Below are 19,951 nucleotides of genomic sequence, written 5' to 3'. Positions count from 1 at the left end.
TGAATGTGGTTTTTCATTTTCTCATTCTCCAGCAAATCCGGCACACGTAATCAGTTACAGACCACTCACTTTTAAAATAGGCTGATATTGCTTTGTCAGTCGGCAAATTTGTAAAATGAAGGCAAAAACCCAGACCTAAAATAATCACAGCGGTGGCATCTTCATTTCAGCACGTCCTAAGTCGAACGCTCCTAGTCTGCACCGCTCTTCAAGAAGGGCGGTGTCAGTTGTTTAGAAATGTTTACAAGACCTTGAGTAGCCAAGGAGACCCCAGTTCTCAGTCATTGTGAATGTCTAGGTTTGCCTGAGTTTCTTGGGCTGTGAAGCTCACACACACACTGACATATTGAATTTTGCTGAAGCAGTTGAGATAATTAAACAGATACAAAAGGTTGGAAAATTTTAAAAATTAATTGTTGGTTTTGCTTCCCTTTGGTTTCACCCCCAAACCTCAAATCTAAGAGGGTCATTCCCACCAATCTGCTGGCCATCTCCCGCACCTTCACAGGCACCCCTGTCCACTTCCAGCTCTTTTTCTCTGTCCTCTGTCGTGTGGGTTAATGTGGCTTTTTATGTCACTGTTATTTGAGTGGGTTACTGGGAGAGTAGAAATGTTCCTTTTTATTAAAGTGAGTAGAATCAAATAATGCCGATTAATACAGCAATGAAGTCATAGAATAGACCTCCCCCAGCTTTCCAGTTATTATCGCTTGAATTATTAAGTTGCTTTTTCCACTCATTCCTGATTATTTATTTATTTATTTCCAATACAGGGTTTCTCTGTGTAACTGTCCTGGCTGTCCTGTAACGGCTTTGTAGACCAGACTGGCCTTGAACTCACAGAGATCAACCTGCCTCTACCTCCGGAGTGCTGGGATTAAAGGCGTGTGCCCCCACCACCCAGTGAGGAAATGTTTTAAAAGATGAGAATCACATGGGTTGGGAAGTGTAGCTTAGTGATAGAGTACTTACTTAGTATGCTCAGGGTCCTGGCTTCAGTCCCTAGCAACACACACACCCCCACACACACATACACACACTGAAGAACAGGCAGACAAGCCCTCAAGCAAACAAAACTAAAAACAAACAACCACCCCTAAACTAGTGAACAACAACAGAACAGTGGAGGATGCACCAGAGGTTTGCCACGGAATTCTGAGCTTGCTGACCTAATGCAGGAGCCTGTTACTATGTGAACATGAACGTGACTTAGCTCGTGGAGTCCTTGGCTGTGTGGAATACATGACTGAGAAAGTTGACAGTGCACTTCCTAGGAATTCTCATTCCCTCTGACTACCAACAAGTTCTGCTTGTTAAAGGATCCATTTTTGTCAGATCTAATTAAAAGATGAACAGTTTTAGATCTGAAAACATCAGTGGAGACACACATTGACTTATCCCTTGCTACTGCTTGCTTAATCCCAAGTCTGTGCCCACTCTTGGTCAGTGCTGATTTCCGTGCCCACTCTTGGTCAATGCTGACTTGACCACTGGAGTAGTCTGAGGTTTTCTTACCTGGAAGAAGGTGTGTGAACTGGAGCTCCTGAAGATATGACATCAGCCAGTCTTTTTGCTACTCTTGGCAGAGCCTTTAGTGCACATACCCATCTCCTAACTTGTACATGGAGATTGTGGTCACAGTCCAATAGTGATCAGTCAAGATAGCGGATTCTCAGGGATTGTTCTGTGTCACAGCAAGTGAGATCCCTCACCTGGGATTTCTGTCCTTTCTGTCCAGGTCAACTACAGCAGCAACATGGATCTTCAGAGTTGCCAAGTGATATTTTTTCAACATACTTAAAAAAAACTTTCTATAATTTAACAAGAAGCTCAGAAAATATTCCAATAGTAACATTAAAACAAAAATCACCAAACTACTCATAATGCTCAATATAACTAGCTGTGCACTTTAGATGTTAAGGCTGAGTATGGTGCTAGCACAAGGATTGAACATTATCTCCTGTCTCGCTTAAGGCTCAGAGAACTTGATAACACATGGTCAAATGTAGTTTCCCACCTTAATCCACTTGGTAACCATTAGAGAGTCAACTTCCACTCATTAGTGCAAGAGGGTGGATGTGCGTCTAAGAAGAGCTGGTAATATCAGCATACAATCACTTATGGGGAAAATGAGAATATCTTAAAGGAAAACCTGAAAACAGTTACCTGTGGGAAGGCCAAGTGAATATGACTGTTTTCTGTGTACTTTTTCTAACCACTTGGCTTAGGATAGCTTTTTTTGTTACACAAAGTGCTAAAGAACAACATGGATAGAATTTACAGTTACTGTATCTATGTGTATAATACATCTTATATGTTATATGTATTATGAATATATAAAATTATAATATATATAATTGAGAACCATGTGAAGAATTTGAAATGTAATTGCTGTATGCTGACCTGGGTTCTCAAATTGCTGAGATGTGTCAACCCCTTTGTCCTTATAGGTTTCAGTGTTAAATACACAAATAGAACTTGACATGCTATATATGAGTCAATATTTATAAGCAACTTTGCTATTTGAGAACTGAGGAGCAACTCACATATAGAGCACTTATAATATGTGATATAATGTATCTTCCCAATAACCCATTCGAAAGGGAAAATAAAGGACAAAGCCAAGTGGAGAAGGCAGTAGGAGATGTTTATGCAGTTTTAGGAGGTGGGCAACAGGAAGGTCAATAATTATTCTCTTATGCGTGAACACTGTTTATTCCGTTGAATTATTTTGAGAGGAAGCTGCTAATGGCAAGCTGGCTCATGTTATTAAATCCAGAAAGGTCCAGGAGTCAGTGGCATCTGGAAAGGGGTGTTGAGGTGAAATGTGTACTTAGAGAATAACTAACGCTACCCACCCCAAGTCACTCCTTACCCACATAGCCAGGTGACCAACCCATCTCCAGTTGGTTGGAGTAGCCAGTAAATAAGAGCTTGGAAGGGGAACAGGCAAAGAAATAAAAGCCTGCTTCCCAGAGGGAAGCACATGAGCTGTTTTCAGTTCAAAGTCTTCTGGAGACTTTGATTGATGGAGACGAAACATCCATACGAAGGCTCATCCCAAGACTGTGGACATGGAGTTGAATAGGAGTCCCTGAAGTCCTCTTAAAAAAGAAACAATAGATTTTATAGAAAATGCCTAATGCTGGAATTGTCTCTGAGTCAGCAACATCAGAAACTAGAAGTCTATAGGTTTCGGAAATTCCAGGAGGAAGTTCATGGTCAGTTTAGTATTTCCTACCCAACTTGCGGCTCTACTGTGAAGGCTGACAAGGAAAGGTTTACCCTCGTGACTGCTCACAAAACTTATTTATCATAAATACTTTTCAATAAAGTGTCAGACACTGTGTGCCTTTCTAAGGAGGATGGCGGTGATGACTATAAGTGAGGAAGACATGGAATTTAGGGTCCAACACAGAAGACAGACAAAAAAAGATTCCACAAGTTTCCAGAGAAGTCCTGCATGCTGCCTCCTAGCGGACCAGAGAAGTCCAGAAGTCCTGCATGCTGCCTTCTAGTGGGACCCAGAAAACAAAAGCGTGGACAAACAAACAAATGGGGCTGCAGGCAAACACCAGAGTGTCCCTAGGAACAAAATGAGCATGCCGCATTGACTGATACATTGAGCACAGAAGGAGGAAGATTACTCTTAGAGGCTAGAGGATGTTAATTACATATAAAACAAAGATGCAAATAATGAAACAAAATGTCTCCTTGAATTAAAAATGTAGAAAAATAGAAAATGTAATGAAACCATTGTACAGCTCTGAACACTTTTTCAGAGTCATAATATGAACACTAACTAGCCGCTCAACCCAAGACCGGCAGTGTGTATTGAAATGTATTGGGATGAGAGGGGGTTTCTTGAGTCTGTATTAGGGAGATACTTTCTTGTTTATTTTTTATTTTAGTGTTATTGATATATAATACAAATACAACTGTATACTTTTTGTTTATGATTTCTTTCTTAATTTTTTATTATTTAAAAACAATTTTTAAATTGAAATATATTTGATCATATTCTTTCCCTCCCTCAAGTCCTTCCAGGTCCTCTGCCCCTCAATACCAACCCAAATTTAAGTTCTTTCTCAAAAACCAAATAAAAACAAAACCCCCTCAAGCCAAGCAAACAGAAGGGAACACAGCTCACAAAGAAAACAACAAGCTGTGGCCAAATAAAAGCACACGGAAACTGTGGAGGCCATTGTACGTTGTCAACTACTCTTGAACATGAGGCCTGCCCTGGAGTAGTTGATATACCCAGTGTGCTTCCACTGGGGAAAAATGGTTTTCCCTCTCTCAGCAAGCATAAATTACCTTCACCCTAGTGGCTAGGTATCCATCCATTCATTTATTCTTTTTAAAAACTGTAACAAAAGAAGATATAATAAGATAAAACAAAAACTATCACTTCAAAGTTGTACAAAGACGAATCAACACAAGGAAAATAGCCCAAGAGAAGGCACAAGAATCAGAGACCCGCTCCTTCACACACTCGGGAATAAAAACGCTAAGCGGAAGCCATGTTGTGAGTGCAGTGGTCCTGGTGCAGACGGGGCAGGCCCCTGTGTGTGATGCTTCAGTCTGAGTTCCTAAAAGCTTTGCTCATCATTTAGAGGTCCCCCAACCTTCCTGGCACTTACATTTCTTCTTCTTCCTCGGGGGTCCTGAGCTCTGAGGGAAGGAATTTGATAGAGACGCCCTCTTTAGGGCTAAGTGTTTCAAGATTTTTCTTGAATATGTATTTTCTTTATATAATGTCTGGCTCTGTGTCTCTCTATCTTTGTTCCCGTCTACTGCAGAAAGAAACTTTTTTGATGATGGCTTAACAAGGTGCTGATCTATGAGTATAGCAGAATATCATTAAGAGTCATTTTATGACTACCATTTTCTTTTTCTTTTTTTTTAGACCAGTATTACTTAGTTTTATCCTAGGTCCCTGGGCTATCTGGTCTCAGATTCTTAATCTCCCAGGCAGTGTCAGGTGTGGGTTCCATCTGTGGAGCGGGCCTTGAATAAAATCAGTTTTTGTTGGTTACTTCCACACGTTTTGTGCCACTATTGCCCTGGCCTGTCTTGGAGGTGGTACACCATTGTAGATAAAGGGTTTGTGGTTGGTTTGGTGTTTATGTTTCTATTTTGATAATGTAGAGAGAGCTTAGGAAGATAATTTCTAAAGTGGGGTGAATCAGATGATAGCAGTAAAAAGATTCTATTCAAAATGTGTATAAACACAAGAAGAAACATCTGGAAGAGTTGTGGTGTGAAAAGGAGAGAGAAAACTACTGAGTAACCACATCTGCTTCTGTAATGCATAGTTAAGAAATGCAAGGGAACTTTATCATTTGCTTGGTTTTATTCCCCATGAAAGCCCCTTTCTTCTCCATTAATTGTATGAAATTTCTGGCTTTGAGTTTCTCTGGCAGATGCATTCTCGTCCTTGATGGCCTTTTTCTGGAGAACTATCAGAAGCAGAGTTATCAACGTGTGAGATACAGTCAGTAATTCATTCTCTGTTTTGTAGGGTGGAGAACACTGTTACTACCATGGAAGCATCAGAGGCGTCAAAGACTCCAGGGTGGCTCTGTCGACATGTAATGGACTCCAGTATGTGGGAATCTCCGTGGGTCTTCTTGACCTCTAGGCTTGCTCATATCTACTCATTCTTTCTAGTTTTTATTTTTAAGATGTTTTATCTTAGTGACTTTTCTATGTCAGTGATGTGTTGGGGGTTAGATAAAAGTAGTTCCAAGGAGCTTAAGTCCACACTTCTATAACACCTGTATAGGAAACTCAGAAATTAAACAAATGATTACATAAGTCAATAATTTCCATTTTGTTTGATTCTGTGAAGGGAATGAAAAGGGGTGTATTAATTAGCTCTCTGTTACTGGAAAAAAAAATGCCTGAGAAGATCACCTTATAACAAGAAAAGGATTATTTTAGCTCAGGCTTTGGAGGTTTGAATCCATGATGATTGCCCTCATTACTGTGAGCCACTTTGAGGAACCACATCACTGGGGATTGAAAGTGTGGAGGACAACAAAACTGCTCAGCATATGGCTAGGAGAGAGAGGAGTGAGGAGACTTTGTCCCACAGTACCCTGCAAGGCATTTCTCCTGACCCCCGTCATGAACTAAAGACTTCTTACATGGCTCTTGATGCTTACCTCATGGTCATTCCACCACCTCCCAGTATCACCCTGCTGGCGTGAATCCTTAGTAGTGGACCTGTGGGAACGTGTAAGACCCAAACTCTAGCAGGGAGCTAACAGAGTGACTCAGTCTAGTCGATGCAGCACCTACAGGTATGTGTGTCAAAGTTCGTATCAGTAGACTTCGATCTGAGTCTAACTAGGCACCAACCAGGGAAGGACGGGATGCTAAGAGGCATTGTCCAGAGGCAGACTCTTTGAAACCGTGCACACACACATTTTAGATTCATATTAAATAGTGCCTCAGATGAAGAGTTAGCTTTGTGATCAAATGAAAAAGGGTCTTAAAACCCTTTTCAAACTTTATTTAAAATTAATCTCATGTCTCCCTAAGTTAAATGTGGTTTCTACGGCATACTACGTAATAGGCATTCACAATTTGCAAGTGTAAGGATATTTTTACCAGCCTCTTCAGAATCAGAGATGGTTTTAGAATATTCCTAGATGACGGAGCAGTCAGCTTTCTCGTAGGTGATACATAATTTGCATAACAAGAAGATTATACTAGTTGCATATGGTTCTAAAATAATTGAGCCCCATGATGTGGGAAATCTTATCCCAGATCACAATTGTCAATGGTTTATTTAAAAATGACTTATGCCATGTAGAGTTTGCAAGCTCTGGGGGAATGCTTCATGCTTTTGTAGCTTGCCTTCTACCCAACAGAGTCCTTGGCGCGCTGAGACCTTGGCAGGACTCCCTGCAGCTACTGGGAGTTCATGTGGGACTGTATGAAGGCACCGCTGAGATGCCCCCTTGCTGACTGTCTTTCTGATGCCTTGTGTTGCAGCGGCATGTTTGAGGACAACACCTTCATGTATATGATAGAGCCATTGGAGCTCGTTCATGATGAGGTGGGTCTGTGACATCGATTTTCTTATATCAGGTGAAGGTGGAACACATCCCAGAGCATTTATCCATGTTGTATGATTTCAGACTTAGACAGCACAATGCCAGACTCTCGTGCCAGTGGCGGCAGATCAGAGGTATCCTACTGAGGCATTCTGAAGCAAGCTTCTTCTTTCTGGTCTTTAGAGAGGGCAGGGAGGCCCTTTGCTTGCACTGGATCCCATAAGACAAGCTTTCATTTCTAGTACTTTCTTTAGATAATTGTCTAAGAATATACGTACTTTCTATTCCTAGAAATATTTAGTGGGGAAATCTGTGGTCTGAGCAATGACTACTTGATGCAGCACACAGTTAGATAGAGACGGAGAAGGAAACAATGCTTCATCCTGTTTAGACCAGCAGCCATCATCAGAAACCCCGTGTTCCAGCCAAGCTGTTCACTGACAGTGTTACCAGCTCTAAAGTCTAATGTGTAGACACCAATATTATATGGAGAGATTGCTACATTTTTCATTCATGATAAAACTGATGTCCTGAGACTCATGAACAGTGATGCAAAAAATGAATAAGAGGTCACACACGTATTTCAGACGGTGACACCCGCTGCGGACAGCAAAAGGCCATCACGCTGTGAGTGTGGGGGGGATCTTGAGTAAAAGCCTTCAGGGAATCAAAACTCCCAGAGCCGTGAGGTTACAGAGGCCCTGGGATGGGCGCTGCTTGCTGTGTTCTGCCGTCTTTAGGAAACCTGACTGCTCAGACAAAGTGGAAATTGGCAGGCAAAGACACGGTGAGGTCACAGCAGGGGAGGCAACTGATACTGAGGAAAGGTATATTTTGAGAGCGATGGTCACAATAATGCAGTCATTCGATGGAGAGCAGAAAACCATTTTGGTGGGGCACAGGGTGTCATTATACTGTCCAGGCCTCCCGAATGTTCTGTGTGTGCCGCCATGTTCAGATTGAACATTAAAGTTTTTTTTCTTTTAAGACTATAGTAGTCAGTGAGGAATTATAATATGTCTCTCTCTTTCTATCTATTCATCCATCTATCCATCATCAATCCATCCATCTACCTATCCACATACCCGTCTATCTATCTGTCTGTCTACCTATTTGTCTGTCTATTTATTTAATATATATGAGTGTTCTCCGTGTGTGCAGTGCTTGAGGAGGTGGGTAGAGGGACATCAGAGCCCCGGGAAGTAGAGTTACAAAGGATTATAGGTGGCATGTGGGTGCTGGAAGCTGAGCCTGTGTCTGTAAGGGCAATAAGAGCTCTTAACTACTGAGCAGCCTCTCTAACCAACATCTAGGCTTTTGACAAAAAAGGGCACCATTTTTTTTCTTGTGTGTGTGTGTGTGTATGTGTGTGTATACCTTTGCACATGTACTCACATATGACTGTGGAACAACCTTTCAAATTTGAGACAGAAAAGCCATTAAATTGTACAAGGTGATATTTGAATAAGCCTATATGGGTTTTTTGATGAATAATTTTAAAACTTTCTAGGCAGGGATGACAGTTTACCCTAGATTAATATGTCCTGACGAACAGACGCTCTCCCTGCTCTGTGAGCGGGCAGATAACCACACTGCAGCAAACCTGTCAGACACTCAGCAGAACACCTGATTTCAGCTGTGATCAACTTCTCTCTTACCTCCCTCACCAAAGAAACCCCCAAAGAAAGCAACGACAATAAGTCCAAGATAGTTCTCTGAGCTTTCTCATTTTAAGAATGTGTAAATGAGGTAATTTCCAGCGCATCTGTAATAGGACAATTTTTGCAGACTGGTGAATTCATAAATGTGTTGCAGTATCCGCTGAACTGCTGAAAGGGTTTATGTACATGTAAACTCTTATTATCAAAATGTTTAAAGAACTGGTTCTTCACCGCCATAGCTGTAATTATTCTGCTTGAGGCTGATGGCTATGTGCTTGTTATCCTCTGTTCCCTGCCTGCCTCCCACGGCCTCCCTTTGTTCACAAATGATTTCTTCTCATTTCCACTGTGGGTAGGGGCAAAGGAGCAGAACTTGAAATTAGTTGTAAAAATCGCATTGCAATTCAGAAGTAAGCTTCCCTATGCTAGGTGCCTTTTTATGTTCCCAGAATAAAGAGCTGACCGAAAGAGAATTTGGATTTTTGGATGGCCACATTATTATTACTACTAATTTTAGCATACTTTGTAGTAAGTTAGAAGTATGGAGGGGATAGTTCCAGTGAGAATTCACATTCTGTTGTAAATGGAAAGTAAATAGCAATGTCCTTAATTATTGTTTTCAATATGTAATCAAATGTAATAAGAAGGGACTTTTTAATAGATATTTTTATGATCATAAACTAATGTATTAGCTGAGTGTGGTGGTGTATGCCTGTCATCCGAGCTACACAGGAAGGTGAAACAAGAGGAAGGTCAGATCAAGGCCAGCCTGGGAAGCTTAGTGAGACCTTGTCTCAAATAAATTCAAACAAACAAACAAACAAACAAAAATGAACATTGGAAACAACACCAAACAAAACAAAACAAAACAAAAAACGGGCTAGGGATTGCTTAGTGACCCAGATCTTGCTTAGTATTCATGAGAGTCTGGGTTCGATTATCAATATTACAAAACCCCCCAAATCTAGTAATATATTTGGCAATTTGAAAAGCAAAATACTTAACTAAATAGTAATGATCCACCATACCATCCCCAAAGATAATGGCTTATAAACTTCAATTAGACAATTCTGTATATATTTTAAATACATTGATTGGATCATTTTATAGCACAACTTAACCCAGTCATGTATCTTCTCTGAATCTCAGTATTTTTATTTGTTAAATAGAAATGCGATTGTTGATCTAGGCTGTCAACTTGGTATACTAAGAAGAGGGAAGCTCAGCTGAAGAACTGTCTCCCTCAGCATGGCCTATGGAGCATTTTCTTGATTGTTGATTCATGTAGGATAACCACACCCACTGTTGGTGGTACAATCCCTAGACAGGTGGAATTAAATCGGGATCCCAGGCTGTATAAAAAGGTAGCTGAGCAAGCCAGGGGAGGGCAGGCAGTGTGCAGCACTCCTCCATGGTCTCTGCTTCAGTTCCTGCCTTTAGGTTCTGGCTTCAGATCCTGCCCTCACTTTCTTCCGTGATGGACTGTAAACCTCAAGATGGAATAAACCCTCTCCTTCTCAGATTGGTTTTGGTCAGTGTTTTATCATCGCAGCAGAAAGCACATGGGCAGGGATAGAATACAGACCACATGGGCTTCCTGTTGGGAACAAACTGGGTAATGCACACATCGATGCTGGTTGGCAGGCACTCGGCACTCTGCTTTCAAAGCTGCTCCCACTTCTAATGATAAGGAGTCAGTGTCATGTCTAGGCGAGGGATATGAGTAGCTTCAAGGCTGCTTACGGATATTTTCAAAATCTTTCTCAAACGATGCTACAGTGATGTGTGAGTATGTTCTGCCTTGTAGCTGTAATTAACTATGGATGTCGTAATTTTTAAATCATTTACAGCTTGGTAAATTGCTGTTTTATCTTTCTGAAATTTGCATTTTAAAAGCATATTAAAGCACCAACATTTCCTCATGCTGGTGGACATTTTGCTCCTTCTTTATGTGTTTCCCACTCGGGGCTTTGAAAGAAGCTGAGATATAAGAGCAACTGACAAAACTGTGCTTTGATCTAAAGGGGGGCAGTTGAAGGGCACTGTTTTATTTAAAATTAAAGATCAACAAGCATATCCTTTTCCTTCTGATAACTAACGCCCCCACGGTAGAAGGCTATTAGAGAAAGCATTCTGCAAACACTGGTGCCCAATGTCTTCATGTCTCACTTCTCCATTTCCTACAATTGTCTTTGTTTCAGAAAAGCACAGGCCGACCGCACATAATCCAGAAAACCTTGGCAGGACAATATTCTAAGTTGATGAAGAATCTCAGTAAGTTTTAATTAAAATAGTCATGATATGTGCTGCGGGCTGTGACTTGACAGACCGCTGGAGTCGTGCAGGCTTGCTGGGAAGGGAAATTGGTCTGAGAGCTGAGATCAGCAGCGTGGGTGGGAAGTGGAAGTCCCAGCTGAGCCTTGCGTGGGATGAGACATCGAGAGATGTTTCAGTGGCGATGATAAATGAATCTCTGGCGTGAAGCAGGGCTGGGAACCTGAGTGTGGCCAAATCTAAATTAATGATTGCTTTCTGACTGAGTGGACGTTCATGCTTGCAGTTAGTTTCCCTGCCATTCTGCGCCACCTCCGCTGTTCACCCTGCCCTCGAAGCATCTGTAGCTGCTTAATCGGGGCAAAGGCTCCTTTTGATTTCCTGTGGGCATGAGATCCTATGCCTACATACTAATGCCCAGAGTCTTTTATAATTTATACAAAACTTTATGCCACATATCATTTTAAATTCTAAAATAAATTGGGAGTATGTAGTAGAGTTCATATGATGTTGTTAAATGGTTGTAGGTCAAATAGCTATCATCTGATCAACCTTGGACACCTCATGTTTTTTAAGATAAGAGGAAAATAGATTTTGAGCTGTCATTGTGAGCGTGAAATGTTGAACAGTCTATGCACGGTTTCACTACAGGCTGTTTTGGCTTTGTGGTGACATTTATTATTAACGGTGCTGTTCTTCCATGTAATAAAATCCATTTGATGCTCGTTTTCCTCTTACACAGGCACAGATGGCAGTGACCAGTGGCCTTTGCTACCTGAATTACAGTGGCTGAGAAGAAGGAAGAGAGCAGCTAGTGTGAGTGTGGCCGGGGCCGCCGGCTTCCCCTTTCCCCTTGGGAGTCTGCTCCACCCTGTCTAGACTTTCCCCTTCAGAACAAAGACTGCACAGAACAGCCTCCGTCTCAAGAGCATCTCTCACACAATGCTGTTTACTCTTCTCTCCCTACTAATGATTCAAACTGAGAAGAGTGTCCTGTGAGCTCTGAGGTCGTGTAAAAACATGTGTTGTTTTAGTTCTGTTTTCAGTGTGTTTTTCTTATAAAAATGGGAGTACATGTTTTCCTACTGAAAACCACAGTAGGGCTGCTGAGATGGCTGAACAGGTGAAGTTTAATACCCAGGGTTCCTTCCTTGGGACGGAAGGTGAAAGGAGAGAATTGATTCCAGTCGTTAATCTATGACTTCTACGTGTGCTCACCCTCCCGATACAAACAAACAAACAAACCAACAAAGAAGAGAGTGCACAACAGCTTTAGAGATAATATTGATTGCACAATGTCATATAAAACATTTCTGTTAAAAATTAGTAAGAGTTGGCTTTTGAAATATTGACTAATCAAGTTTGTCTTCCTTCCAAATGAAAAATGAAGAACTCTGTCACACCAAACTTGAAAGCTGCATGAGCTTTTCAGAACAGAGTGGCTGAAAGTCATTTCTCTATTGGTGATGCGACAGTGGCTAAATAAAAGTCTCGAAGTGATATAACCAGTTACTGTTGTATGTTTTTGTGCACTAATAAATGCATAGTGGCATTGTAACTAAATATGCTCATAGGCTTTTTGTAGTAGATTAGAAGCCTGTAATGAGTGGGACTGTTCAGTAATTATATGGTGAATGCCATGTAACCAAGAATTAATTCTACAGCTTATATGTTACATGGTAATTCTCTAGATAACTTAATGAGTAATTATAGCACAAATTACACATTTTAGATAATACTTAGTTGAATGTATTTTTTGTGTTAAATTAATTAGACCCCCAGAGATCTCAAAGTTAGTTCAAGTTTGAATCATTTTCTTGCATAGTGCATACTGGTATTATGGTAACCATGAATAACATTTTTATGTTCACTTAAGTGATCTTTGCTTCCTCTTGAAAGAGCAGCTGCCTCATACAACTTCCCTTCTACTATCCTCTACCCCAGATGGACCTGTTACTGTGTACACTAAGGAAAAGAACCCTCATATTAACTTCTCAACTGTAAAAAGAAATACATGTGAATGAGAAGCCCAACAGCCTCTAGTCCTGAAGTGTTAGCTGCCAGCCCCCATTTCTGTTAGTGGCTGGGAACTGGTACATTGTTACTAGACTTCTATTCCATTCTGCTAGTTCTTGTTTACCACTTGGATTCCTATTTCAGAGATGCATGATGTTCTCATCAAATGAATTTAAATTCCCTTTGACATTTTAAGTAAATATAAATATTTTATCATTTAATGCCATAGAAAGGGAAGTTTATTTACTTTTGGCTACTATGATATGCATAGTATCTTTTTCTCTAGACTAATTTCATACAGAAGGAAACTACACAGACAGAAACAACATGATCTGTTTCCAATTTCGGTGAGCAGAGATAGTGAAATTGTCTTTTCTAAATTCTTGTTTGTTCAGCCTATGCACAGTTGCCTCACCTGTTTTGGGTGTTTATACTACAGGCTATGAAGAGTCCTGAAATCCAAGGCTTACCTGTAACGTGACCGAGAGTAGAGAGGCTTTATGGCAATCACTATTCTGACCATGCATCTCTTATTTTCTTTAGCCGTCACGTGGTGTATTTGAAGAAATGAAGTATTTGGAACTTATGATCGTTAATGATCACAAGACGGTAAGACTATAGAATTAATGCTGTCCTAGTCACTGCTGTATTGCTGTGAAGAGATATCATGACCAAGGCAACTTATAAAAGAAAGCATTGAATCAGGGCCTTGCTCACAGCCTCAGAGGGTGAGTCCATGATCATCAGGTGGGTAGTGTGGCAGGCAGGCATGATGCTGAGCAGTAACTGAGAGCTTAAATTTATTTATTTATTTATTTATTTATTTATTTATTTATTTCTTAAAGATTTCTGCCTCTTCCCCACCACCGCCTCCCATTTCTCTCCCCCTCCCCCAATCAAGTCTTCCTCCCTCGTCAGCCCAAAGAGCAATCAGGGTTCCCTGCCCTGTGGGAGGTCCAAGGACCACCCACCTCCATCCAGGTCTAGTAAGGTGAGCATCCAAACTACCTAGGCTCCCACAAAGCCAGTACGTGCAGTAGGATCAAAAACCCATTGCCATTGTTCTTGAGTTCTCAGTAGTCCTCATTGTCCGCTATGTTCAGCAAGTCCGGTTTTATCCCATGCTTTTTCAGACCCCGGCCAGCTGGCCTTGGTGAGTTCCCGATAGAACATCCCCCATTGTCTCAGTGTGTGGGTGCACCCCTCACGATCCTGAGTTCCTTGCTCGTGAGAGCTTACATTTGATCAATAAGCAGGAGGCAAGGGTGGAGGGACTGGCATTGGCTTTTAAAGCATCAAAGCCCACGCCCAGTGACACACTTCCTCCAACAAGGCCACGCCTCCTAATCCTTCCCAAACAGTTCCACTAACATATGTGAGCCTATGGGACATTCTCATTCAAGCAAGCACAGATACCCAATAGCTTGTGAAACAAAAAATGCATTTCACTTTAGCTGTTGCTTGTAACAGTAAAGTACCTATATTTAGACACAATCTTTTGGTGCTTCTAACGGAGCACTGTGTTCTAGTAGAGAAAGAGATAGTAACTAGTTTTTACAGCTATGAATGTATCTCTTTAATAGGGATTACAATGAGGATATTTACCAATATGATGTTTATCACTTGTCTATGTTTAAAATGCTTACTGTCTGTTTTTCACATCTTGGTGTTTGGTCACTGATTCATTATTTTGTTTCATGCCTTTGTTCTGTGCACAACAGCTTTAGCGATAATACAATAAAATGCTTATACAATGTCATATAAAATATTCCTGTTACATATTATGTGTGTGTGTGTGTGTATATATAGTGTGTGTGTGTTCCATCCCTAGCAATGAAAAAACAAATAAACAAACAAATTAAAGGTCTATCTGAAGAGACCATTTTAAATCAGTGTTTTATTTTACAAAATGTCGACAATATAAATAACTTTGTGTTACACCTGGAAAAGTGAAACACGTTACACTCAGTAACGCTGAAGAGATTTATGGGCAGAAATCGCCACTCTCCATTTGAGCATCCTAGTCATTTTTTTAGATTTTTAGATATACTTTTAAAATATTGGTTCATCTCCAGTGTTTACCTGTTCCCGTGGTAGGGGATTTCAAGCCATTGAAGTGAGATTCTTGATTTGAAGCTAGGTAAGGATGTGACTGACTTTTTCTTTTGCAATTTCCAAACTCTAAAGGCCCTAAAGGCCAGTGATTATTTTGCTATAGTTATGCAGTTTCATCCTAAAAATTGTTAATTAGTTGATTTTAGTTGATTTTACAGAAATGGAGTTATATATTTTTGTTTTGTTTTGTTTTGTTTTTCGAGACAGGGTCTCTCTGTAGCTTTGGTGCCTGTCCCAGAACTAGCTCTTATAGACCAGGCTGGCCTCGAACTCCCAGAGATCCGCCTGCCTCTGCCTCCTGAGTGCTGGGATTAAAGGCGTGCGCCACCACCGCCCGGCCTGGAGTTATATTTTTGAAAGATTACGAAGATGAGAACTTTGAAAAAATATTTAAACATCAGATATGAGTAAAATCTTATAAAATATTAAAATATAAATTTAAACTGTATTAAGTCCTTGTTTTATGAAAACCAAAGTTAAACTTTATGATAAAATTGTATTTTATACTAAGCTGACCACATGAGGTTCTAGTCAACAGTCCTTCAGAGAAACAAACCTTTGAGACTGTACATGACAAAAGGCTTACTGTACATTTAAACTTTTATTTGAGTCTTTTACTTTAAAGGATGTTAAAATTAATTACCATTAATTACTAAATATTAATTCAGTTGTGTTGAAAATAATTTTCCCCATGAAATTCTTTTTATTTTTGTAGACAGGCTTAATTTTCTGCCAGTCTTTAAATAAACTTCTTGAGATATGCCAATAAGAAGGAAAATTTGTTAGAATTACGTATACCTGAAAGTCGTTCCTGGTAAGGAGAACCAAGTGTCAGGTGGTGACTCGCTCTGGGAAAGACTCAAGTAGGGGTTCCTGAAGGTTGCTGGGGTGGGGTGGGGGTGGGGGGCATCTCCATCTTAGCCTCTTTTGTAGGCTGAGGTTTTCCCAACTACTTTTCAAACCTGATGGTTGTGCATGCTGTGAAATTATGTCTTTAGAAGCTTGAGCTTTCCCTAACTTCTATTATACAGACCTTGTAATGTATGGATACAATAAGTAAGCTGTGTACCACAGTGTTGAAGGTGCAAAGTGCATGTGCTTTCTGCCCACGTGAGTAGCTGAGAACATCAATTCTATAAAGGTTTATTTTGTTCACTGTTATTAGTGTGTGTGTGTGTGTGTGTGTGAGAGAGAGAGAGAGAGAGAGCGCTCACAAGAGTACCACAGTGTCCCCAGTTGTGAATAAAACGCAATAGCTCCTTTCTCAAAAACTATTATTTTCTACAGAGAAAACTTTATTTGCTTATGCCACATATTTTGTGGTAAAAAAAAAAATCACCATCTTATTTGGGGTATAATATCTTTTATTGTAAACATTTGTTTATTGTGTGTGTGTATGTGTGTGTGTGTATATGTGTGTGTGTGTATGTGTGTATATGTGTGTGTGTATGTGTGTGTGTATGTGTGTGTGTATGTGTGTGTGTGTATGTGTGTGTGTGTATGTGTGTGTGTGTGTGTGTGTATGTGTGTGTATGGTGTCATGGCTGTAGGCATTCATGGTGTGGAAGTCAGAGATCAGCTTTCAGGGATCAGTGTTTTTCTTCTTCCTTGTTGCTTCTGCTGTGCTGTGCTGCAGACCAGCTGTCAAGTCAGCCTCCACTCCCTGCCTCACCATAGGGTGCTGGAATTACAGATGCCTGACATCAATTCTGGCTCTCTCTCTCTTTCTTTTTTTTTCTTTTTTTCTTTTTTTTTTTTTGAATGTGGCTTCAGAGGACTAAACTATTGTTAGGATTACAAGGCAAGCGTTACTCTCTGAGCCTTCTCAACAGTGCATATCTTTTAATTAAAAAAGAAATTTAAGCTTTTAAGTCAACAAAGGTTGGGTTTTTATTGCATTACAAAAATTTATATTGGATGAGAATCGGGCATGATATTTTAATGGTAAATTGGGGAGATATATTTTCAAAATGAAAACAACCAAACAGCCTTGATTTTTGGATGGTGATAATTTCCAGGATAAAATGAAACAGACTGAGAGTTTCTTGCATTTAAAAAATGATTGCTATGGACTAATAGCGCTAAATATTCCCCTTGCCTTAAGACCAGGTTGCATTCTGTTCTCTCATCGTCCCGAATGAATATTCATTTTTAAGAACCCTCATAGGAGTTGAGAAAAGCCCTTCTGGAGGAAATCTTTCTATCAATCCAAGTTTTACAATATAAATCGCTGCAGGAACGCAGTGACTGGGTAGGGAGCAGAGCGCCGCCCTCCTGGGCTGCAAGCCAGAGTCAGTTTCCTGCGCCTGGAGACTAGCTGCCTGGCTTTAGCGTGACATCCCGTCAGAAGCCCCTTCTCGCAGTGTTTGTACGTACGAGTCAGCGGGATTTTATAATTCTTACCTTTAGGTTGAAAATAAGGTTCTGCTTTAATTGTTTTCAAAAGGGCACATTTCTTAAGGGGCTCATTTATTCAGGAAGTGAAAGCCAATTTGCTGGTTTAAATGGAAATGCTTTTCAGTGATCGGAAAATGTGAAGGTAAGTTCTATCATAAATGGAGCCTGCACGTTTTTCTTTATTTGCCAAATTAGTTCTCATTCATGCAGGAAATGGAAACATTTTGCCTACATTTGCATTAAAGCTCCTCTCTTTAATATTGGCTGCCTGAAAAATTGCACCTATCGTATTTTGAACAAGCAGCCCAATTATCAGTGGCTTTCAATTAGAAAGGAAAAAAATTTCTCAAATTTGGAGACAGCATCTTGGTACCTAGCTGGCGGAACTGAATCTGTGAGCAATTATAGCTTGATAACAGTCTGCAAACATTTCTTTGAGCTGCTTAAGCTAAAAATAAATATTAAAAAACTGCCTAATAAAAAATTGGTTGAGATATCTTAAAGCACGTGCAAAGCCAGTGTTTTGCTTCCATTACTGCTGCGTTATTAAATATGAACCAGTAAGTGAAAATCAATGATGACTCAAATATTTTTTCAATTAAAACCTCATTTGATTTTCCTTATTTGAAAACCACTGTATTTTTTTATGCACCAAACATATTACAAATTTTTATCAGTAATCCTGACTTGTTGGGGCTATTTAATAAACAGTAGCTTATAACTCTTTCATAAGAATTATTAACTGAATAAATTAATCTCATCTTCCAGCTCAGAATAAGACAAATTTGTTTTCATCCCCATGATCCAAGATAAATTATTTGAGGATTAATAAATCTCACTTTCGTAAAGCTGTGTTGAAGGAGAGACAGTTGTTCATAGATCCTAGATGCCCAGGAAATGGGATTTCAAGTTAATAAAACTAGTGTTTTCTCTGTGAGGCTGGGAACCCAGCAAGTCACTGTCCCTGAGCTTCCTCTTCTCCCTGCATCAGTGAATACAGACTTCCCTCCCTCCCTCCCTCCCTCCCTCCCTCCCTCCCTCCCTCCCTCCCTCCCTCCCTCTCTCTTTTTCTTTCCTTTTTGAACAGCTTTCTTCTTTTCTGGTTTCTAAGACAGTAGTCCTCCCCCTACTATTCATTCTATTTAATAGCTGACCTCTCAGATTATGTGTCTGCCTACTCCCCAGCCCCAACCTCTAAGTTGAATCAGGACTCTGTGGCCATTCCTGACTGACAGCTTCCAGCTTGAAGTCTTTAAATAGGATTATGACCATGAGATCTTCCAGCCCTTACTTCAGAGCTCTACACTTCTGAGTTCCGTACTCAGGGAACTAACTGTGAACTCAACATCTTTGCTTTGGTACTAAGCAGGCTGTTCACATTTGGTACCTCCGAATCACAGTTCAGAATTCCTGCACTGGTCCCAACCTGTCTTTTGAAATTCATGGGTTAAGAACAGTTTTCAAATTCACATGGTCGCGGTATTCAGAGGTAGGGTCTTTGGGAAGTATCTAAGATTATATGAGGAGAAAAAATGTGATTTTTATTGTAAATATACTTAATCCTTCTGATAGATATAATTGATTTAATAACTATAATTGAAGATAAATTTCAAAGACTTGCATAGTACAAAAAAATCATTGGTTTAAATCATGTTTTTATTTTTTTCTTTTGTGGTTGTAAAACTAGCAATAGCCTCATGGAGCAGCTGAGGTCATGGTGCTCCTAAAGCAGACTTGAGCTTTCGGAGGTCCTCCTCTTCAACATATGTTAAGTAAAGTATCCGACTTCCTGATAAAAACGCAGCCCATTAGTGGGGATACAGAGTACAATGGTAGAACATTTGCTACACAGTGGTAGAATATGAAGTCTTGGGCTGTGTCTCCCGTACTATGAACAAAACCAAACCTCCCCCAAACCCAAACTAATGCCCATAGATGTTTTGCTCTGTTCTTGAGACAGGGCCTTGTTCTTGAACTCTTGGACTCAAGGGCTCTTCCTACCTCTGTCCCCCAAGTGCTGAGATTATAGGTGTACATCACTATGCTAGGCCCACATATTGACATATAAAGCATTTTTGCTAAGTTTTCTTAAATAATTATAGTGAATCAGTATTGTTTGGCATACTTCTTTGACTTTTTAGCCCTTCTTTGGCTTTGATCATCCAGAATTAAGGCTTGCTCTAGGAGTGGCATCCTCTCGAAGGATTCACTGAATGAAAGGCAAATTCTTCCTTGTCTTGGACAATATCTGGAGTGCTACCTGAAAAGAAATGGTCTTGACCTGTGCATGGCCTTGAGTTTAAAGTGAGGAAGTTGTCCCGCTGAGACTGGGTTTTGGTGTAAGCTTTTTCTAGATGGTAAAGATTCATTTTTGTAAAAACGAAAGAGCCAAATAGGTTGCTTTTAAGACTGAATTAAAGG

The 19,951-nt window shown here is 40.2% G+C and overlaps 1 protein-coding gene across 3 annotated transcripts in view; it reads left to right on the top strand.

The window, feature by feature from the left end:
* Adam23 (ADAM metallopeptidase domain 23) overlaps nucleotides 1-19,951 on the top strand; it is a 158,845-nt gene that overhangs the window by 81,982 nt on the left and 56,912 nt on the right. For all 3 annotated transcript variants that reach the window (XM_057751389.1, XM_057751383.1, XM_057751398.1), the window contains exons 5-9: nucleotides 5,525-5,607; nucleotides 7,006-7,069; nucleotides 10,930-11,002; nucleotides 11,745-11,818; nucleotides 13,562-13,627. In XM_057751389.1, coding sequence (XP_057607372.1) covers nucleotides 5,525-5,607; nucleotides 7,006-7,069; nucleotides 10,930-11,002; nucleotides 11,745-11,818; nucleotides 13,562-13,627 — 360 coding nt within the window. The remainder of the gene's footprint in view (nucleotides 1-5,524; nucleotides 5,608-7,005; nucleotides 7,070-10,929; nucleotides 11,003-11,744; nucleotides 11,819-13,561; nucleotides 13,628-19,951) is intronic.

Source organism: Chionomys nivalis, chromosome 2, assembly GCF_950005125.1.
Source record: "Chionomys nivalis chromosome 2, mChiNiv1.1, whole genome shotgun sequence".
Lineage (NCBI taxonomy): Eukaryota > Metazoa > Chordata > Mammalia > Rodentia > Cricetidae > Chionomys > Chionomys nivalis.
The sequence above is the reverse complement of the archived record's forward strand: the minus strand, read 5'-3'. Positions and strand labels throughout refer to the sequence as shown.